The sequence below is a fragment of the Callithrix jacchus genome, chromosome 10 (genome assembly GCF_049354715.1).
Source record: "Callithrix jacchus isolate 240 chromosome 10, calJac240_pri, whole genome shotgun sequence".
In the NCBI taxonomy this organism is placed as follows: domain Eukaryota; kingdom Metazoa; phylum Chordata; class Mammalia; order Primates; family Cebidae; genus Callithrix; species Callithrix jacchus.
The window spans coordinates 78,678,800-78,699,735 of NC_133511.1; the positions used below are offsets into that span (position 1 = coordinate 78,678,800).

The window sequence follows — 20,936 nt, forward strand, 5'->3', positions numbered from 1 at the left end:
GTTTATTTTCTTGAAAAGACTCCAGGCTTCGGCTTGGAAAATCCCACCGCCAAAATTGAGCCCAGCAGCTGGAGCGGCAGCGAGAGCCCTGCCGAAAACATGGAAAGGATGAGCGACTCTGCAGATAAGCCAATTGACAATGATGCAGAAGGGGTCTGGAGCCCCGACATTGAACAGAGCTTTCAGGAGGCCCTGGCTATCTATCCGCCATGTGGGAGGAGGAAAATCATCTTATCAGACGAAGGCAAAATGTATGGTAAGTGGCCTGAAACGCTTCTTTAAAATATTACAGCCTATTGTAGGGGATATATTATAGCTGGTCTTCCAGCAAGAGCCATTCATTTGTATGGGGTTGAATTATATTTGTAGAATTTTAGTGGGTCATCCAAAGGACCAACATTCAACTAAAAAGAAGAGTCAGTAGAGAACCTTTGGGAAATCTGGGCTTTTCTTCTTCTACATGCTTAGTGGTATTACATCAGAAACTCTAGGGGTCCAGGCAGGAACACAGATAGTTGGACTAGCATATGCAGACACGGAATGGTGGGGAGGCGGTCTTCTGAACGCAGATCTGGTTGCAAGGAAGCACTGCCACTTACCTGTAGATAACTGATGCACTAGGAATCGGGGCCTGGTGCTGCCAAATCCCCTGATTGCTCACCACCCCCTTGAGGAAGAGCCAGCAATCTAGGTGCTTATATGAAATCTACTCTTTTTAAAAAGCTAGCACTTTTTTTTTTTAAGCAACTCTGTACAGGCCAGAGAAAACCTGTGCATGGGCTTGATCAGCATCTGAACCACCAGTTTGCTGCTTTGCTGCCAGTTTGCAGTTCAATTAGTCAGACAAGGCATTAGCACCCATGGGTCATTCTCAACCATATTCCCTTCTTTGGGGGATGCCCTGCAGGGCATTCTGAAGGAAACACTAAGAGTGCCAAGGAGAGTGAGACCTGTTAACTAGCTGGCTCAGATGCTAAGGGCAGCAGCAAGGATCCACCTGCCAGTCTGGGGCTTGCTTGCTGGGTTTGGGCACCCCCTAACTTCTTTCCATAAATGCTTCCAGCTGCAGACCTGTACTTTTTGGCTGCTTACCTTTTGAGAAGCAGATGGCAGGTGTGGTTGCTTGAACATTTTCCCTGTCTAATTGAGCACGTTAAGTTGACAGTTTGCACTGTAGCTGAGTCTAAAAAAGACTTAAACACAACCTAAACTCAAAGAGAACTGGCTCAGTGATCTACCTAAGGTTAACTTGTCATGGGATTGATTTATTTCTAAGCAATTTGAAGTCTTTTTCATAATAGGGTGTTGTACCTTTAATACTGCACTTCCTCTGTCAGGAGCCATAGGAGGCTGTGACTTCAACTAGTGCACACTGCTAAGGAGAAAGCAGATGGTGGTGCAGCTGCCACCAGCTGTGCCCCCCCCCACCGTCTTCCTCTCCAACTTGAATGATGTAATGGAAACAAGGAAAATTTTGCTTTCTGCAGCACTGGAGGCTCTCAGGCTGTCACACACACAGGAAAAGGAGACCCAAGCCTTCAGCATTTGTTTTATGCTTCCATAATACCCTTTATACCGTGGGAAGCTTCTTCATATCTGGTGAAATGGACTGTGGATGAAACATCTCAGCTACTATGGGAAGAGAGTTTCAGGGCCCTAGATTTTCTGTATGCCTGTATCTTTCGTGGGCTCTTCGTCTTTACCCTGGTGATTCGCTTTGTGGGTCTTGTTTTCATAGCTGAAAATGCAGTACCTCCCTTTCTTACAGGCAGAGAAAAGCATTTTAATCTTTGAAGCTTCTTTGAAGATGATTTTATTATAGGTAGTGAAACCTAACTTTGGGACACTACCTTGTACAACACTCATTTGTTTGCCCAAAAATTGTTTTAATTTAAAACAAAGGCATAGTGTTAGAAATCCCAGTTGGGCATAGCTCCTGCACTTCATTTCTCACAGTAAATACTGGGAAGGGTATTGTCCTTTCAGGTATAAGATTTTGGGCTGAGAACATAATTCAAAACACAAGTTAACTTTTGTCAACTCCAGTTTGTTTTGTTCTCCATTGAGATTTTACTTTATCGGCAGCAGCCCTGGTGGGTTTAACCAATTCGCCTGTAACCCAATTATAAAAATATTTCTGTGTGAAAATAATTGTATAGGAGTTCTTGTTGGTAATGGGTCTCAGAGGCAGCAGGCTAGGAAGAACACTGAGAGGCTTTGGATTTGAGTAGTCATATCCACAATGAACTTGAACATTTTACCTTTGGTCTTCGTCTCAGTTTTCTCCTGTGTAAAATAAGATGGTATGGTAGTTGATGATGTCCATGGATCCTTTGGACTTTTCCGTTTTGTGATGTTGTGGTTTTGTGACTTGTCACTGAGCGAGAGGGTCAGTTTTGCTGCTTGGGAGCCTAGCCTGTCTTGGGTACCTAGTGTAACTTAAGATCTGAGTGCTTCCTTAGTGTGCATGGGTTTGATATACGGGTTCTTTTCTCCTGAACTCAGCAACACATTTAGTGACTTGTTTTGGCGGCTAACCTGATTTAAAATGGGACAATCCTTTTGAGCAAGCAGCATGAGGAATTTTAACTCATTTGGAAAGAACAGTCTTATTGGTTGTGGGTTTAGTACACAGCCTGCAGGACTAGGTATCCTAATTGGGGCTCAGAAGATGCACTGGCTGCACTGTCCTGCAGCCGCTCCCATGTCCAGGCAGCTGCCTTAGGGAGGAAACATCCCCCTTGAACTCCCTCTGTCTGAGGAACTTTGCTTCTACTGCTACCTTAGAAGGGAACCATGGTGGTTAATAGGGCTATGGGTGGTGGAGACTGGACCCCTTAAGAGGAAGTGTCTTAGTTGCTTGGGAACTGCCTTTGACCTGGCTGTGACTTGGAGGATGAGAGAAAGATGACTTGGGAGCCTCCACAGTGAGGCCCCAGCCACTCGAGAATTGAATCATATGAACAGTGTGGGGCCAGAGCTACCGTCCTGGGCTTTTGGCCTGTTCCCCATCTTACCATACATGAATCAGGACACAAACCAGACCAGGAATCAGAGTTTCTTAAGGCCTTAAAGAGCATACTTTTTCTCTAAGGATTTTGAAAATGAAAACATTTAAAGCATTCTTGGATTCCATGCAGTAAAATAAAAAATGATTTAGTATTTTAGTGAAATACCAAGGTTTTTTTTTTTTTTTTTTTTTTACTTGAAAGGGTTATTCCAATATTTCAGAGCGTTTGTAGAGTGCTTTGTGATGTCACTAATCCGAGCCATCGGAGAAGCAAGGTCAAGTGATTTTTTTTTTTTTTTTTTTGAGACGGAGTTTCACTCTTGTTACCCAGGCTGGAGTGCGATGTGTGATCTCGGCTCACTGCAACCTCCGCCTCCTGGGTTCAAGCAATTCTCCTGCCTCAGCTTCCCGAGTAGCTGGGATTACAGGTACGCGCAACCATGCCCAGCTAATTTTTTTGTATTTTTAGTAGAAACGGGGTTTCACCATGTTGACCAGGGTGGTCTCGATCTCTTGACCTCGTGATCCACCCACCTTGGCCTCCCAAAGTGCTGGGATTATAGGCCTGAGCCACTGTGCCCAGCCAAGTGATTTATTTTGATAATGAAATTTCCTTCATGGTTGGCAGTAGGGCAAATACAGTCTTACAGAGGAGAAAAAAGGACAACTCTCTTTATGATGAGGTTTTGGCCACTGGAGGCGAGGTCTTAATTTGCTTTCTGCTAACTTGGTGTTTGGGGGAGCTGAGACTTGATGTGTTTGGGCTCCGTGTGGCTAGGTGGCTCTCCACACCCTATGTGTAGACAGTCATTTTGGGGGATTTCTAGAAGGGATGTGAGACATCCTTTGACTTGGTTCCTAAGGGCACGTGTGCTCACTCCCTTGGGCTTTCTCTTTTTCGGTGCCTTTTTCATTTTTTGTTTATACACAGCTGTGTGTGTGTCTCTTTCTGATAGATCGTGTGAGAGGAGATAGCAGGAGGACAATATGATAGGGAAGTTCTTGATCAACAAACTTACCCAAAATTGGATCTCAGAGGAGCAGGCCATAGTTTAAAAAACAAAATAAATAGCAAACCATGGGAACACCTGAATATGTTTCCTTTGCAACTGAAAGCCCTAGTCAGATATACCCCATAATCCAATAGGGCAGCAACAGGAACTAACCTTCAGTGGTTGCATGGTGTAGAGGCAGAGAAGTAAAGCACTGAACAGTCCGGACTTTATACATAGTAAGAATCCTGGCCCTGCACTTCTGGATAGCAGACTTTGAGTTACTTTACTTCTCTGTCTCAATTTGTTAACTGAAAAGGAGGGTTAATTGATCTTACTGCATAGGATTGTTTCAAGAATTAAATGAACTGTTATCTGGGACACCCCCCCCACCGCAATGTTTGAATTGTATCTAGCATACAGTGAGAGGTACGTAAGTGCTTATGAACTGAAAACACAGACCTGCCCTCTGCCCTGCGCTATGCTAAAGGCTTCACATATGAGTCTGTCCGATGCTCTTAACAATGCTTTGAGGCTGGTGTTATTATCCTCACTGTATAGACAGGAAGCTGAGTCTGAGACGGGTAAAGTGGCTTGCATGTGGCAATATAAATGGTATAGCTGGCAGGTTTGAAATTCAGGGCTGTCTGACTCTACATTTTGGGCTCTTTCTACTGAGCTCTTGTTCCTTCCTTGGTAGAGACCATTATACATAAATCCAGTGAATCAGTATTGAGCACCAGCTGTATTTGTGCCCTGTGCTCTAGGGATTGTCAGGGATACTGTGGTGAATCAGACAGACATAGTCCCTGCCCTCATGGAGCTGTCTTAAGTTCATTTGCAGGAAACTGACCTAAGGTCAGGACTGTGTGCCAGAGCTTTCTGAGAAGTCTGAGCCCTTTGAGGATGGTCACTTTCCATTTAGCCTTTTGAAGCCTATTCTTGGCTACCAAGGTCCAGGGCACCTGGCCCCATGCTGGCAGGAAGAAATCATCTCAAATAACATAGCAGAGAGGATCTCAGATCACAAGGTTGGCCTCGGTAGTGGCCAGGAGGATGTCTGGAAGGTTCTATGCCCTGGGATCGTACAAGCAGCCTGGGCAGAGCAGTTGCTTCCAGACATCTTTCTGGCTACTATTGACTTTCTCCTTTTGCAAGCAGATGTCTTCAGGGTTCTTGCTTAGGTCCTCTTTAAGGAAGGACCCTTTCTTACTGGGGTACCAACCAGGACTGCTGGTCAGCCCCAGAGAGCTGAATGAAGACCAGTGAAGATTGGGGGGTAGGGTCTCTAGCCAGTCCTCCCTAGCTGCTGACCTGTGCCTTGCCTGCCAGGATAACATAGAACTTAGGATTGCACCTTTCTTTACTTCACAGAAACAGAAGTCAAAAGAGGAAAGGGGGCTTTTTGAAAGAGCTAGTGGCAGAATTGACAAGGGAGTATCAGAATGAGAGTGCACACAAGCAAGTTTAAGTATGTATTGATCAGTCAGTATAGGAAGGGGACTGAAATCTGTGGTTCCTGCGTTCCTGGATGCAGAGGACTGGTCAAAGAATTGCAGATTCATCCTTTTGTAAGAGACTGTGTTCTCAACAATATCTCTTTGAGGATCAGGGAGATAGGCTGTGTCAGTGGAGACCCCAGAGCCCTGGTGTGGAGATGGTCATAGACTCTGAGCCCTGCAGGGTCTCCAGGCCTTGGCAAAGTGTTCTTGGTGCTCCATCCGAATGTCATGTGGCATTTTTGATTTCCTTTTTCTGACCTCTGATTCAGGGTGTTATTTCAAGTTAATTGGTTAGAAGTGTGAAACAAAGAGCTATGTGGTAGAATAGGCTAGAAGCTCCCAAAGCCGGGACCCTACCTATCATAGAATGTATTTCAAGACCTGGAATATAGAAGGTGTCAGTAATGTTTGCTGAGTAAATGCTTATGGGAGATGAATTATGGTTCAAACAGAGAACGCAGGTGATTGAGCCTGTAAGCCCTGAGGGCTTCTCCTGTAGGAGGAACTGGCTAGAAAGGGAGAAAGAAGGAAAAAAACCAGGAAGATGTTTATTTAATGATCTTAGATGGAGAAAGAAGAACCCCTATTTTTTATGTTGGCAAATGTTAGTTGGAGAGATAGAAAGGATTTCTGCACAAAATATGAACAATAGCAGAGGAAGGGTTAATTCTGGAATGCTCAGAACTGATGAGTAATGGGGGATTTTTGAAATAGTTTGGTTCCTGTGAGAATAGCAAAGCCAGCGTCATCAGCATTTTGATTGGGAAGCTTAATGTGTGGGGGGTATGCAAAGGTTTATGCACAAGGTGTGAGCCCTTGTGCAATCCGGGTAAAAAATAGCTAATTAAAGATGGCTCAAGAATTGGTCATAAGGAAGGTAGAAGGAAACGAATGTGAAAGTATTACCAAGTTAGACTTTCCAGCAGCTTTGTGGTGGCAGTGAGTGAGCCCTGGGATTCAGGAGGATGTGGATTCATAAATCATTTATTGAGGGTCTGCACTGTGTTTTGACTGTGAGTGGGGACAACAGAGAATAACTTAAAAAGCTGACCTGTGTGAGCAGTTAATGTACCAGGCACTTTCCCATTGTTACAGGATCTGCTATCTTGATTATTCCTCAAAAACAACCCAGTAATATAGGTACTATAATTATGCCCATTTTCCAGCTGAGGAAACTGAGGCCCAGCAAGGTCAAGTTATTTGCTGAAGGTCATACAGTAAATAAGCTGTGGAGCTAGCATTTACAACCAAGCCAGTCAATACAAATGACTCCAGTATTCAAATGAAAGGAAGTGTATTCTGTACTAGAGACATACCTGGTTTAGTAGTGGAGCAGCACAAAGTATGATTATTTATGATTGGGGAATGTACTTGTTTATGTTTGAGAATGAAAGAGAGTATGAGACAGATAGACTTAGCTAACTTTGAACTTTGGGAAAAAGATCATGTAGCAGTTTTTAAACTTATTTTGGATTATAGAGCCCTTGGAGAATCTGTAGGAAGCTATGGACCCTTTCCCCAGAAAAATCACATATTTGTTTGTAGTTTTAGGATTGTTGCGTATAACTTCACGTGAGTTCTGGAGCACAGGTTCAGACTTGCTTTTGTAGGAGAAAGGAGAAGGGAAGGGCATTCTGGCTGAAGGAACAGCGTGATAAAGGCATGGAGGCCTGGAAGGGCCTAGCCCTGATTGGAAATGTGTTTGGAAATGAGAGTATCTTCTGGGGGAGGGGTACCTGAGCCAGCGTTGTGTTGTTATGGGTCTGAGGGCCACACCAAGGTGCCTGGCACTCATCCTGAGGGCAGATGGAAGCCATTACGTTTTTTTCAGGAGAGATGACATGTCTTGGCCTGTGTTTGACAAAGCCAGGTCTGAAGGGGTGAAGACAAGTTAGATGGCTATTACAGTAGTCCAGTAGGAGAGCATGAGGCCCGCACTAGGATGCAGGCAGTGCTGGTGGGAGGGAGGAGTTTCAGCGGTAAAACCAACAGAACTGGCTGACGGGATGCACTTTGTGAAAGAGAAGGAGGGGTTTGATTTCAGGTTCCATTTCTGGGTCATGGGGAGGATGGTGAGACTATTAAGCGAGTTGGGGAGTGGAGGCAGGAGAAGCAGGTTTGTAGAGAGGAGAGGAATGAGGAGTTAAGTTTCGTCATATGCTTGAGGTGCTGGGTGACCATCCAGATGGAGATGACCTGTAAGTAGTTGGAAATTTCTGCTTGGAGCTCAGTCAGATTGAAATTGCAGGGGTAGTTTAGAGACTCATCACCAGAGAAGTGATCTGATAATGGCCTGTGAGGCCCAGGCTCACAATTTATCAAGGGCAAAACTGGCATGGATTTTAAATGGAATGTCTGTAGCACTGGGAGAGTAAAGTGATTGCCTTTTTCAGAAAAGGGAAGACAGATTAGTGGTTCCCAAGTCTCACTGTCAACAGAAACACTAAAAGAGCTTAAAAGACAAAACAACTACTGACTAAGAATATCTGGGAGTATGGCCTGGGAAACTGTATTTCTAAACGCTTCCTGCGTCATTTGGGTGATCAGACAGGTTTGAGGGCCACTGGGCTAGCTGCAGTCTGGGTCCAAGTAGAGAGGACCACATTTTTAGAGTTGATAAAAGAGACAAGTGAGCAGAGAATGAGACTAACACTTGAAGCAGTCCTTATCAGGTTTTCATGCAGGAAATGAATGACACTAGTTTCGTTCTTCAGTTTATGTTCCCTTTCTACTGAAAAGGAACATTACCATGACCCAGTCTTCGGAGAGTTTGGCCATGCACGGAAGGAGACATGATATCCTGAAGGGCAGAAAAAATTAAGAGAAGTCTTATTTTAGGACAGGAGAGAGACTTGGTCATTTGGTTAGCTGGGGAGAAGAATTTATTAGTGGAGGATGTATTTGATGGAGCAAAATACCCAGAAAGGACTTTAAAGGGAAGGGAGCTTCTTTTCCTCTTATGCAGAATGGAGGAGGATGGGGAGGGCTGAGAGGGGCCCTCATTGCTTTTCTCAGATGAAGGTTAAGATCACATTGGTGGAGTGGGTGGTGGGCTTTTGAAAAGTAGAGCAAGCTTAGTATAGGTGTTAGTGTAGACAAGGGTGAGTAAAAGAACTGCCCAGCAGTGAAAGGCCCAAGAAGAAGTTAGAGAGTATTACTTTCTTTTTTTAATTGACATTTTTATTGAGATATTGTAGATTCACATGCAATTATGAGATCTAATACACAAAGGGATCCTTTATGCATGTTGCCCATTCCCTTTCCCCAAATGGTTACATTTTGCAAAACTAGAGTGTAATACTACAAGCAGGATATTAGCAACGATACAACCCACTGATCTGACTCAGATTTTCCCAGTTTTACTTGAACTCATTTGTGTGTGTGTACTAAGTTGTGTATACTACTTGCTGTGTGTTAGTTAGCCTTGTGCAGGTTCATGTCCGCTTCCACAATCAGAATACAGAACAGCTTCTACACCATAGGGCCCGGGTTGCCCTTCTCCCTGACTGCTGGCAGCCACTGATCTGTTCTCTGTTTCTAAAATTTTGTCATTTCAAACAAGTTATATAAATGGAATCAGACTACATGAACCTTTTGGGATTGGCTTTTTTCAACTCAGCTTAATTCCCTGGAGCTTTATCCAGGTTGTGTGTATCAGGTTTTTTCCTTTTTACCATTGAGTAGTATTATGTGTTGTGCATGTACCAGCGTTTAACCATTCTGATGTTCAAGGGCATCTGGGCTGATTCCAGTGTTTGGTCATTACAAATCCACTATGAACACACATGTATAGGTCTTTGTATAAAACTAAATTTTCACTTACATGGGATAAATGTCCACGAATGTAATTTGTTGGCTCATACGGTATTTGTACATTTAACATTTTATTTTCCTTTAAACTGCCCAAGTGTTTTCCAGAGTAGCCATACCACTTTACATTCTCACCTGCCATCTAGTTTTTCTGCATCCTCACCAGCTTTTGGTGTCATGACCGTTGTTTATTAGGTGTGTATCGATACCTTATGTGTTTTTACTTTGCGTTTCCTTAAAGACTAATGATGTTGAACATCTTTTCATGTGCTTATTTGCCATCTGTATATCCTCTTCAGTGAAAGGTCTGTTCATGTCTTTTGTTTATTTTCTAATTGGAGGATTTATGTTTTTACTGTGGTGTTTTTGGAATTCTTTTTTCTAGATACAACTCCCTTGTTTGAATATGTGGTTTGCAAAGATTTTTTCCTTATCTGTAGCTTATCTTTTCATCCTGTTCACATGGGCAAAGCAAAAGAACTTTTAGCAGAGCAAAACTTTTAACAGAGCAAAAGTTTTAATTTCAACGATATCTCATTTATTAGTTTTTTCTTTTGTGGGTCATGCTTTTGGTGTCGAGTCTGAGAACTCATTGCCTAGTGCTGCCTCCTGAAAATTTTCTCCTGTGTCCTGTTCTAAAATTTTATAGTTGTATGTTTTAAATGTAGGTCTATGATGCATATTACTTGTAAGGGAACCCATTGGCAAAGAGGATTATTGGATTTATTTATATTTTCACAGTTGTTACAGCTTGGTCGTAGGTTGGGAAAGGACAAGTTGAAGCTGGAGGGGCTGGTAGGTCATGGGCGTGCTGTTTAGAGGCTCTGCTGCGTGTAGGAGAGGAGGCAGGACAGGAGCCTCTGGTCATGCATGGGAGAGGCAGCATTGAGATTAGAGATGGAGAGATTTCAAGGGATGAGTTTCGAGGTGTAGCCACAAATATGGTCAACTGATGTGACTGTGGGTGATGGGCATAGGAGATGAGGAAGCAAGGCATTGTGAGGTTTATCCAGACTTAGTTGATTAATCATGTAGATGCTGAACCTCACAGTGGTAAAGTGTGAATTTGTAAAGAAGGTACCAAAGTAAACCAGATGCTGGGGGATTTCTTTGAGGAGTACATGGCTCCATGGATATGAATGGAAAGATGTTGATAGAGTGTAAGTGGTATCTACCCAGTAGAATGCAGAGAGTATAACAGTGGGACAGGAGGAACATCGAGGTCAAAAGAAAATGCCAGCATTTCTACCTTCCTCCTCCCAAATTCTTTGGTTGGTCCAAAACTGTACCTATTTGTGATGTATAGTTATAGTTATATGGGCCAGGCATACAAGCTCTTTGAGCCCCGTTGCCATCACCAGTAGAATGGGGCAGGTAAGTCAGCATGTTTCTTTCTACCTCTCAGCAGTGTTGAGAGAAAATGTAATTATGTATGAGGAAGTTCTTTGAATTCTTAAAATTAATGCTTTAATTAATTTAAATAGAAAACCAAATATCACATGTTCTCACTTGTAAGAGGGAGCTAAATAATGAGAACACATGGACACAGACAGAGAGCAACAGACACGGGGCCTGGTGGAGGGTGGGAGGGAGGGAGAGGATGGGGAAAAATAGTGAATGGGTACCAGGCTTAATACCTGGGCAGCCAGATAATCTGTGCAACAAACTCCCATGACATGACTTTATCTATATAACAAACCTGCACATGTACCCCTGAACTTAAAATAAAAGTCAGAAAATGTAAGTTATATTTAAAAAAATTAATGCTTTCAGAAGTTGGGCCTGTTCAGGACTTGTTGGAAAAGTAGCAAAGAACAGTTTGGAACCATCAAGCAGCATTAAATGTCCCTAGCTCAGTTAGAGAGCTATAAAGTTAAGGGAGAAATTGAGCTGAGCCCCCCCGTCCTTAGGGTTTCTGCCAAAGAACAGGGGACGGGGAGCTTCAGGGCAGACTTAGAGGGATCAGAGTCACAAATGATGGAAGAGACCAAAGGGAGTCTGTCGCTGGCTAGAGGTTAATCAGGCCTCCCGCACAGTGGCCCTCTGCAGCATCAGGGCAAGCAGGGAGTGGGTGAAGGCTTGTGTTCTTAGCAGCACAGGCCTGGGTTCAACACTGTTTTGCTGTTCTCCTCCCACCGGACCCCCACCTCTAGACCTTCAGTTCCTCACTGATCTGTCACTATGGTCTTCCATTTCACGTGAGAGCTTGTCTCTGATCTGTTATTGTTGTTATTTATTTTATCCCATTCCAGTGATAGTATGTGTTTAAAGTGGTCTTTTTATAATAAATGATCATTATTGGTGGTAGTGTTCTGTTGGTCTCTCAGTAAAGGTGCTATCTTAGAGACCATTCAACTTGATAAATTTAAATATAGAAGTGTGTTACATGGGGAGGATCCTAGAGAAAAATCTGGAGGAATTTACAGTCTACTAATAATGGTTGCCACAGGGAGATGAGATTATAGGAGACTTGGTTTCTATTATGTTTCGGTATTAATAAGATTTTTTCAGTCGAGAACATATGTTACTTTTGGAATCAGAAGAAAAAAGATAATTGTTTTATTTTTTCCTCTGGTTCTGAGTAAAGAATATTCATTAAAGAAAAATGTGGAAAATAGCAAGACTCAGAAAGCAAACTATATTGCCTGGGTCCGCTGTGGTGTGATATTTACTGGGGGGTTCACCCAGGGGAGTCACAGCAGGGTCACGGTGGGCGGGGAGGGGTGCAGGTGTGTTTGGAGAGCATCTCTTTCTTATACTTGTGGGCGTCTGGGGTGCTGAGCTCAGGGGACGGGTGGTCAGAGAGTGGCAGTTTTAGGGCAGCGGAGGAGAACAGGGCATTCTTATCAGAGGTTTTAGGACATTGGTCCAGGACGTCAGCAGGTATGCTGGCCACTTGGGTGTGTCAGTCAGCTGGCCCAACTCAGAGATGTATTACTCCAACCTTCATGTTTATGGTAAGATGGTGATGGGAGCAAGAGAGGAAAATGTCCACATCGAGTCTTCAAAAATGCATAGGTTCACACCACAAATAGAGTGAGCAGGATCCACGTCTCTGCTGAGTATTTTTCATTCAACCTGTACGTGAGAGTAGATGTGGTTTGTTCCTGGAGGGTTGGGGGCTTCTGTCTGCCAGTAGTGTTTGTGATGGTCTTGTTATCCTTTGTAATAGATTCCTGGCAAGTAATCTTGTATTTGTACTGCCTTTGGACAGAGGTGGGTGGATTTTAGAGAATAAAAACACTCCGGACACTTTACAGTGTGCTGCAGATTCTCATTTGATTATAACTGTTAATTATATTTCAGTACGAATGTGTTTGATTGGCTTGATATTGACCTGCTATGCATACCCTGCAGATTATTCCATCTGCCCACCTTCCCTTTCGTCACATGTTTTAGTTCCAGCTAAATAATAAAATCAAATTTGTTCTTCAAAGCCCATTTGGATATTACTATTAATATTATTATTTTTGAGGCGGAGTTTTCTCTTGTTGCCCAGGCTGGTGTGCAATGGCATGATCTTGGCTCACTGCAACCTTCGCCTCCCACGTTCAAGCGATTCTCCTGCCTCAGTTGCCCAAGTAGTTGAGATTACAGGCATGTACCACCATGCTCAGCTAATTTTGTATTTTTAGTAGAAGTGGGGTTTCACCAAGTTGGCCAGGCTGATCTTGAACTTCTGACCGCAGTTGGTCCTCCCACCTCAGCCTCCCAAAGTGCTGGGATTACAGGCATGAGCCACTGTGCCCAACCTTATTTTTCTTTAAAGCTTGTTCCTATGTCAATATAGTCTTCTCTCCCTCTTAGCCTTTTAGAACACAGTCTGAAAGGTGTGACAGTGAAACCTGCTGCCCTGGATGTTTAATTTATTTAAAAATTTTTTTCTTTATTGCATTGTAGTTTTTTTCCCCCTACAGGCAGTGAAATTGGTAATTAGCTGAAAATTTCCATAGAACATTGTTACTTTTGCAAGGAACTTTTAGGCTACCCAAAAGAGAATGCTTTGGGGGACATATATCACCCCAAAGCTTTACAGCTTCTGTGGTAATATTTAACATATGTTAATAAGCTGAGTTTTTTCGGCCATTTACAAAGGTCCCAATTGCTCACTCTATGCCTGCCCTCTTCCCTGGGTCTGCCTCTGCTCTGTAACTTGCCTGCTATTGTGTTCAGATGCGCTTTGGCAACTGTCTCTTAGATGAATGGTTCTATTACAAACACAGTAGCTTCCATGACAGCTTAGAGGAGATTGTTGTTTATGACTGCTTTTATTGAGAGAGGTTTGGTGCACGTTAATGTCCTGATAAAGACATTTGTACCTATAAAGTAGCTACAGCCTTAAACATATTTGATTGTGAGTAAAGTATTGGGAATGATAACATGCCAGATGTGAGGTATCGGATTGCATGTTTATTCAACTGTTATTGCAATCTCTGTATTAAGATGTGCCCTTGTATTTTCTGTCTCACAGCAACACACAAAATGCAGTGGTGATACGATCCTGATTATGAAAGATGCTATTTAGGTTACTTGGATTGTAAACCATATGTATTAGGAAGCATTCTCTCAGTCCCCATGTGTCCTTATACAGCAGCCACAAACAGTCATTAGGTGAACGGAATTGTCAAGTGGGTTGAACACATGCATTGTGATAGGAACCTTTTGAAATGTACGAATCTTAGTAAGGCATAGACTGACCAGGGCAGGTGTTGTGACTGGGACTCAAGATGAATATTTATCCAGTGTTTGCAGCGTGTGCAGGGTACTGTTCTGAACACTTAGCATTAAAACATTGTAACAAGTCTTACGAATAGCTACTATTATTCTCACATTACGGATGAGGAAACCATGTTCTAGAGAGGTTTAGTAAATTGCCCAGGGTCAGATTCTCATTTCATTGTATTCATTAATTATATTTAATCTTGAAAGTAGTGGTTAAGTGCTCAGGCTATGGAGCCAAACCGATTGGGGTTCGTATCCAGGCTCCAGTCCTGATGTGCCCAGGACTTGGCATCCCTGCACTGCTGCCTGGCTAGGGTGGAAGAGAGTTTTGGTTCCAGATAAACAATAGAAAAGGAAGAATGGGCTTTCCTGGTGTCTGGGATACTGTTCATCCTGTTTCTTGCTTGGTAAACTCCTACTGGTCCTTCAAGACCCTGTTGAAAAACAATCATATTCCATCCTTTCTGAAGCCTTCCTTAGTCTCCACAGGCAGAGCTAATTTTCTCCTCTCTTATGTTTCCATAGTACATGACTTTTAACTGTTAAAGAGTTCGAAAGATGCTTTTTTTTTTTTTTTTTTAAACTGTAGTAAGCACTGTCAGGCTTTATTTCTGTGGGTCCATACCCGCTGAGAACTCTCCAAGGGCCACTGCTGCTCAGCCTCCAGTACAGTCCCAGGCACACATTAGGTCCTCAATGTTTGAATTAGTGAAAGTTGTTGGTAATAAAATTCTATCTTTTGCCTCTCAAGAGTTTTCATTTCCTGCATTCTTGCCATTTTATGACATTTACAACATTCTAGTGAAACAACATGGGCAAGAATTTTTATTACATAAATAAGAAACTAAAGCAGAGTCCAGGATGTTTTCTGTTGGATTGTTTTATCTTGAGAAACCACCTGGTGAAACAGAACTTAGGAGAATTAACTCATTTACAAGAACCTACTCCCCTGTTGACACTTTTCCATCATAACCATATTGATCTTACACCTGAGATACTGTGAACTAGAGTAATTTGTTCACAATAGTAAGGCATAATTCTAGAAAGTTAGTCTTTGACCATTTCTTTTCCCTGGTATATACTGAACGTAATATGTTTATAAGCTCATTTGAGATGTTTCTAAGTGGGAGGTGTGTGTTTGTGTGTGTGTGTGTGTGCGTGTGTGTGTGTATAAATGTTACTTTTTTCAGGTTGACTGTGGGTTTAGTTTTAGTTGCCTGAAAATCATTTCCACCACTGACTATTCTAAGATGACATTGTTGATCCTGAATGATACAGTTAGCAGGAGCAGTGAACTAAGTAAGCTCTCACTGTGGAGTTCAGCAGAGTATTGAGTTAGGGTGAGTTTCCAGGCTACAAAAATCTAGCTAGCTCATTGGCTGATATATAAGGGGCTTATCGGCCTATTGGAATAAGTTCTTCATTGGTGGTAAAGGGAGTAGGGTTGGGAGTAAGAGCTGTTGGGGTTTAAATCCTGGCTTTGCCACTGCAATGGCTGTGTAACCACGGACTCACTAATATTCCTAAACCTCCATGTCCGCATTTGATCAGTGGGACTATTATTGGTGCCTATCTCATAACTTTGGTGTGAAGTTTAAATTAGATAATACATTAAAAATACTTAGAATACCCAGTTTATTCTTTGAGAGCAGTATTATCCTGACAGCAAAATCAGACAAAAAATCATGAGAAAATAACTAATATCTCTTATGAATATAGATATGAAGCTCTTCCACAAAATATGAACCCAATTCAGCAACATATAAAAGGTTTATATACAGTGACCAAGTGGGATTTATCCCAGGAATGCAAGGTTGGTTTAACATCTGAAAATCAATTAATGTGATACACCACATAATAGAATTAAGAAAAAAAACCACATTATCTCAACAGATATAGAAAAAGGATTTCACAAAATCCAGCACCCCTTCCTGATGTAAATAATCAGCAAACGAGGGTTAGAAGAGGGCCTCTTACCTGCTAAAGGACATCTATGAAAAATCTAAGCAAATATAATATATAATAGTAAAAGACTGAATGCTTTCCTCATGAGATCAGGAGCGAGACAAGGATGTCTACTTTTACTCCTTCCATTCAGTATTATACTGGAGTGAGCAATTGGACAAGGAAATGAAATAAAAAATTACTCAGATTGGGAAGGGAGAAGTCAAAGTATATCTATTCGATCTTGTATGTAGCTAAAAACACACACGACACTATTAAAGTTCATAAAAAATTGGAGCGAGGCTTCTGGGTACAAGATACATACATAAAACTCAATTGTATTTCTTTCTTTTTTTTTTTGAGACGAAGTTTTTCTCTTGTTGCTCAGGCTGGAGTGCAGTGGCACAAATCTCGGCCCACTGCAACCTTTGCTTCCCAGGTTCAAGTGATTTTCCTGCCTCAGCCTCCCAAGTAGCTGGGATTACAGGTGTCTGCCACCATGCTTGGCTAATTTTTTTATTTTTGGTAGAGGTGGGGTTTTACCATGTTGGCCAGGTTGGCCTCGAACTCCTGACCTCAGGTGATCCATCCTCCTCGCCCTCCCAAAGTGCTGGGATTATAGGTGTGAGCCCCTATGCCCAGCTACTCAATTGCATTTCTATACTTAACCAATAAACAACTTGAAAATGAAATAAAGCAATTTTATTCACCATAATATGAAAAAGAACAACATACACAGGAATAAATGTAACAAGAGCAAAACATTTACCTCCAAAACTACAAAATATTGTTGACATAAATTAAATACCTAAATAAATTGAAAGGCATTCTATATTCATGAGTTGGAAGACTTAACATTGCTAAGACAACACTACCTACAAATTTATCTACAGATTCAGTGCAAGCCTTATCAGAATCTCAGAACCCCATTACTTCTTATATATGCTTAGCATCATCCCTGGCCTTGATAAATTGTGTGATAAATGTTAGCTACCATTGCAATAATAGCTCTCTTACTTCGGGTGCAGAGCACTTTTATAGTAGCAAAGATGGAAAGAGAGGAGAATGCTGAGAAAGCAGGTGAACATACCAGTTAACTCGATACCAGGTGAGGGAGAAGGTGACTGAGTCTGTGGCAGCAGTACGGAGGGAGCTGAGTGCTGCTTTTGGAGAAGGTGAATGAAGTTACGTGGTGCAAGATCCTGATACCCCAAAAGTGCCCAGTAAACCTGAATCTAGTTATCCTTAAAATGTGGTTGAACTTGGGTCTCAGGATCCAGATGTCACTAAACACGGTCTTGTTCACAAAAGAGTAATCACTGTCAGGGTGATAAAAACCAGAGTTTTTGTGTCTAGAAGTCACTAAACCAGGTGTTTGCGTGTGTGTGCACGTGCACTTTTTAAATCGCTGGATGACAAAGTCCAGAATTTTCATCCTTTTTTTTTTTTAAAGGCAGTGTCTTAGGAGAACTTATCTTCTCACAGTCAGTAACCAGCTTTGCTCTTTGCAGGGTGTCTTTGGGCCCGAGTGTTTGAGCCTCTCATTGGGAGATGGCCAGAGCCCAGCCCTTGTGCTCTGGAAGTTAGTGCTGGTAAAGCTTTGCAGTTGGCTTCTCTGTAGATGCCTTGTGCCGCTTACGGGTAGTTCCTCCTTTAGAACTTGGAAGACATGTGCCAATAGGCAGGAAGATTCTCTGCTAAGATGCATTTATTTGTGAAAACCTCTCACAGTGTTTTTTCCAAGGATATATCTGTGGAGGGAATTTCCCATTTCAGTTTTGGGGAAAACCTAGTGAGCTGTTTCTCAGATATTTAGGTCACACACTGACACTCAAGGTCAAATGGCTACTGAGTGGTAGAGCTGGGATTCCAAAAAAACCTTCCATGTCTGACTGCTAAGACAGTTCACAGTCTGAATTGTCTAGGCTGAATTGTCCCTCAGGTATCGACGAAGTGGAAGAGAGAGAAGGCTGAAGGCAGAGAGACGTGAAAATACAGTGTTTTCAGGAATAGTAAGGGGGCTGGTAGAGGTAGCATGTGGGATGTCTAGAAGGGTGGATGGAGTGTGGTGTGGTTGCTAAGCTGAGAGGTTATGGGAGTGAAGTGTCAGGCAGTGTCCTTCGAACAATAAGATCAAAGGTTCACAACTTTTCTGTGTATGTAGCATATGCACAGGAAGGGGGATGGGAGCCCTTGTTTTTAGGATATTCAACAAGTGTTTGAGGAGAATTACTCTGGGAGCCTTATCTCCTGTAAGGAGATTGACACTGCAGAATTCGTGGTAGGAGATGAGGAGGGCTTGAACTAGGTCAGAGGCTGTGGAAGTGATAAGGAGGGGATGGATGGGAAGGACATTTTAGGTCAGTATATTAATGATTAGGTATTTAGATTAGGTGTATTAGAGATGAGAGGGCTCTGTAGGGTTTTCTGATGGGGAAAGATGTGCCATTTATAGAGACAGGTGTACAGCAGGGAGACAAGTTGTAAGGGCCAGAATTGCTGTAATGAGTTTGGGTTGTATGGAGTTGGCAGGGCTTTGGGGTACTTCATGGGGATGGTGTTAGTGGTCACTGGGCAGTTGAGCATTCTGGATTTGAGAACAGTGTGGAAGACATCATCACAGGGCTTGGAGTTGAGACCCTGGAAGTGGACAAGCTTGTCTCAGAGACAGAAGGAAAGGACAGAAAGGAAGACAGTCTAGAAGAGAATCCACTGGAAGCATTAAGGGTCATTGTCTTGAGTAAGCATCTTGCACGTCACATGAAACTTTAGAAATGCAGGAGCGGGGAGCCTGAATTCATATATGTTTACTGTACTAAGTGTGCTGAAGTGTTTCTCTTGGTGCTGTGTTGATGGAAGCAGATCACTTTCTTGCAAGTGCCAGGGGTGCTGAATGCCTTGGCATGTTCCATTCTGGCTCCCTAAGATGAGTTAATGGGTCAGGTCCAGGATCCTAGTTCCTTCTTCCCTTTTCTTAAGTTAGAACTGGTCTGGGCTTCGTGTGTGATCTCCTTCTTCCCACCCTCCCTGGGCGTGTTGCTCAGCTCCATTTGGTAGTTTCAATTGCAAGGCTTTAGCTACCCTGTTAACTCCTGCTCCTGTCACTGAGAAGTGCAGTGCCAGGGTGAGGGGAAGCAGGAGAATCAGCCCCCTTTTGAAATCTGCTCCAGCTTGCTCTCTGAGGGCTAGCGTGAGTGTGGAGAAGACTGGAGAAAACCCAGAGATGGTAGGCATGACCTGCCAGATGCAGCAAGCCCTGCCCTCTCTCTGTGTCAGATCAAAGACTGACTCTTCAGTCATTTGACACCCTAATGTGAGGATGTTTCTGAGCCAGGGCCAGGGCTCCTGGTGGCCTGTGCCTGGGAGCTGTGGGGAACGTGTGGGCCTGCATGTGCTCTGGGTAAGTGGGGGTAGGAGAGTAGGACAAGTACCCTCCCAGCTGTTCTCTGAGACACAGAGCTGGAGGGATCTGGAGGGATCAATCCAGACTCCTCAGTTTTCAGATTGGAAGCTGCTGCCCAGAGATGCCCTTTTCCTGGTTCCAGTTCTGAGGGCGAGTTGGCCCAGCTTGGTTGCAGCTGCTCCTGCACGGCTCTTTCCTCCTGTCTTACAGGTCCTGGGTTTCAGGGCACAGAGGTTGTTCCCAGTTTGGCCGGTGCCTAGAATGACCACATCATTTAATGTTCAAACTAAGACCCTTTGGAGAATAAATGAGGCAGTGTTAACAGTGACACCAGGAAAACAGAAATAAACCATAGGCAAAGCAAGATATATAATCTTCCTTCCTGTGCCTTCACTTTTGGCTTAATTCTTATTCCTATCCCAGGTGATATTCCCTCATCCCCTACCCTCCTCCTGGTCCTATGACCCACATGACTTTAGGTTCTGGGAACTTACAGATCTTGGTCTTTGGAGGTTTGGTCTGCAGATCTTGGTATTTGGAGGTTAGAAACCTCAGGGATCTCCCATGTTGGAGGGCCCAGGAGATGGGAAGCCTGGGAATAACATGGTGAGCATATCTCTGACAATCTGTGACTATTCAGAACCTAGATCCAGGAACTTTGATTTTCAGTGGCGAGTGTGAAAAAAAGTTACTAATTTACTATTTTTCTAAGCATATATTCAGTTGTCTCTTGCACATAGCATAAGATAGGATGCTGGTAACATGCAAATCATAAGAGAAGCATCCTACTCTGCCAGCCTGTGGCACCAGCTAGAGCTCAGCAACTCAGCCATGTAATCTTCTGTCTCAGAGGTGGAGGGGAGCCAAGGCCCTGGGCTCCTGACAGGTGTGTGATGGAGCAGGGCATAGTTACTTGTCTCCCAGGTGTCTGTGTGCTTTCCACAGTCACAGCACAGAGTGGGAGGGGACATGAGCAGCTGGGCTTCACTGAGACCAAGCCAAATGGGGATTTAGGCAGAGAAGGTATTCTTTTTTGAGAGTTAGAGGAGGTGGAGATGAATGTTCTGGCAGGTAGCTTTCTCAGCCTGCACTGGCTTGTTTTTCTATCTAAAGCTGGCAGAACCCAGACCACCATGGATCCTCAATGACAAAGGCCAGAGGAGAGGAAATGGCTCTTCACTGGGTCTTCTGGCTGTGTCCTTGGACCTCTACCTCTCCCAGCCGACCGGAGTGGTCTGGATTTGCCCATTCTCTCACTAGAGTTAGCAGTAGGATTGCCAGACCTAGGAAATAGAAGTATGAGAGACCCAGTGAAATTGGAATTACAGATAAACAAAGAATAATTTTTTAATACAAGTATATCTTATGCTGTGGTTGTATTTTATACTGCAACCTTACTTTGTAAGGACTGGTCTGATTTTGCTTGACCTCTGGGGCATGGTTTCACAGTGCCTTTTTCATTCAGTAGATGCTTATTGAGTGCCAAGGATATGTCAGATGCTGCTCTGGTACTGGAGATATTGCAGTGAGCAACAACAGACAAGAGTTCCTGA

General features: G+C 43.2%; 1 protein-coding gene across 15 annotated transcripts in view; it reads left to right on the top strand.

Moving 5' to 3' along the window:
- The window catches only part of TEAD1 (TEA domain transcription factor 1), a 273,925-nt gene that overhangs the window by 91,209 nt on the left and 161,780 nt on the right, over positions 1-20,936 (top strand). For 13 of the 15 annotated variants that reach the window (XM_078340545.1, XM_035265829.3, XM_035265833.3 and 10 more), the window contains exon 2: positions 1-256. In XM_078340545.1, coding sequence (XP_078196671.1) covers positions 1-256 — 256 coding nt within the window. The other 2 variants (XM_078340551.1, XM_078340553.1) reach the window with 1 other exon arrangement.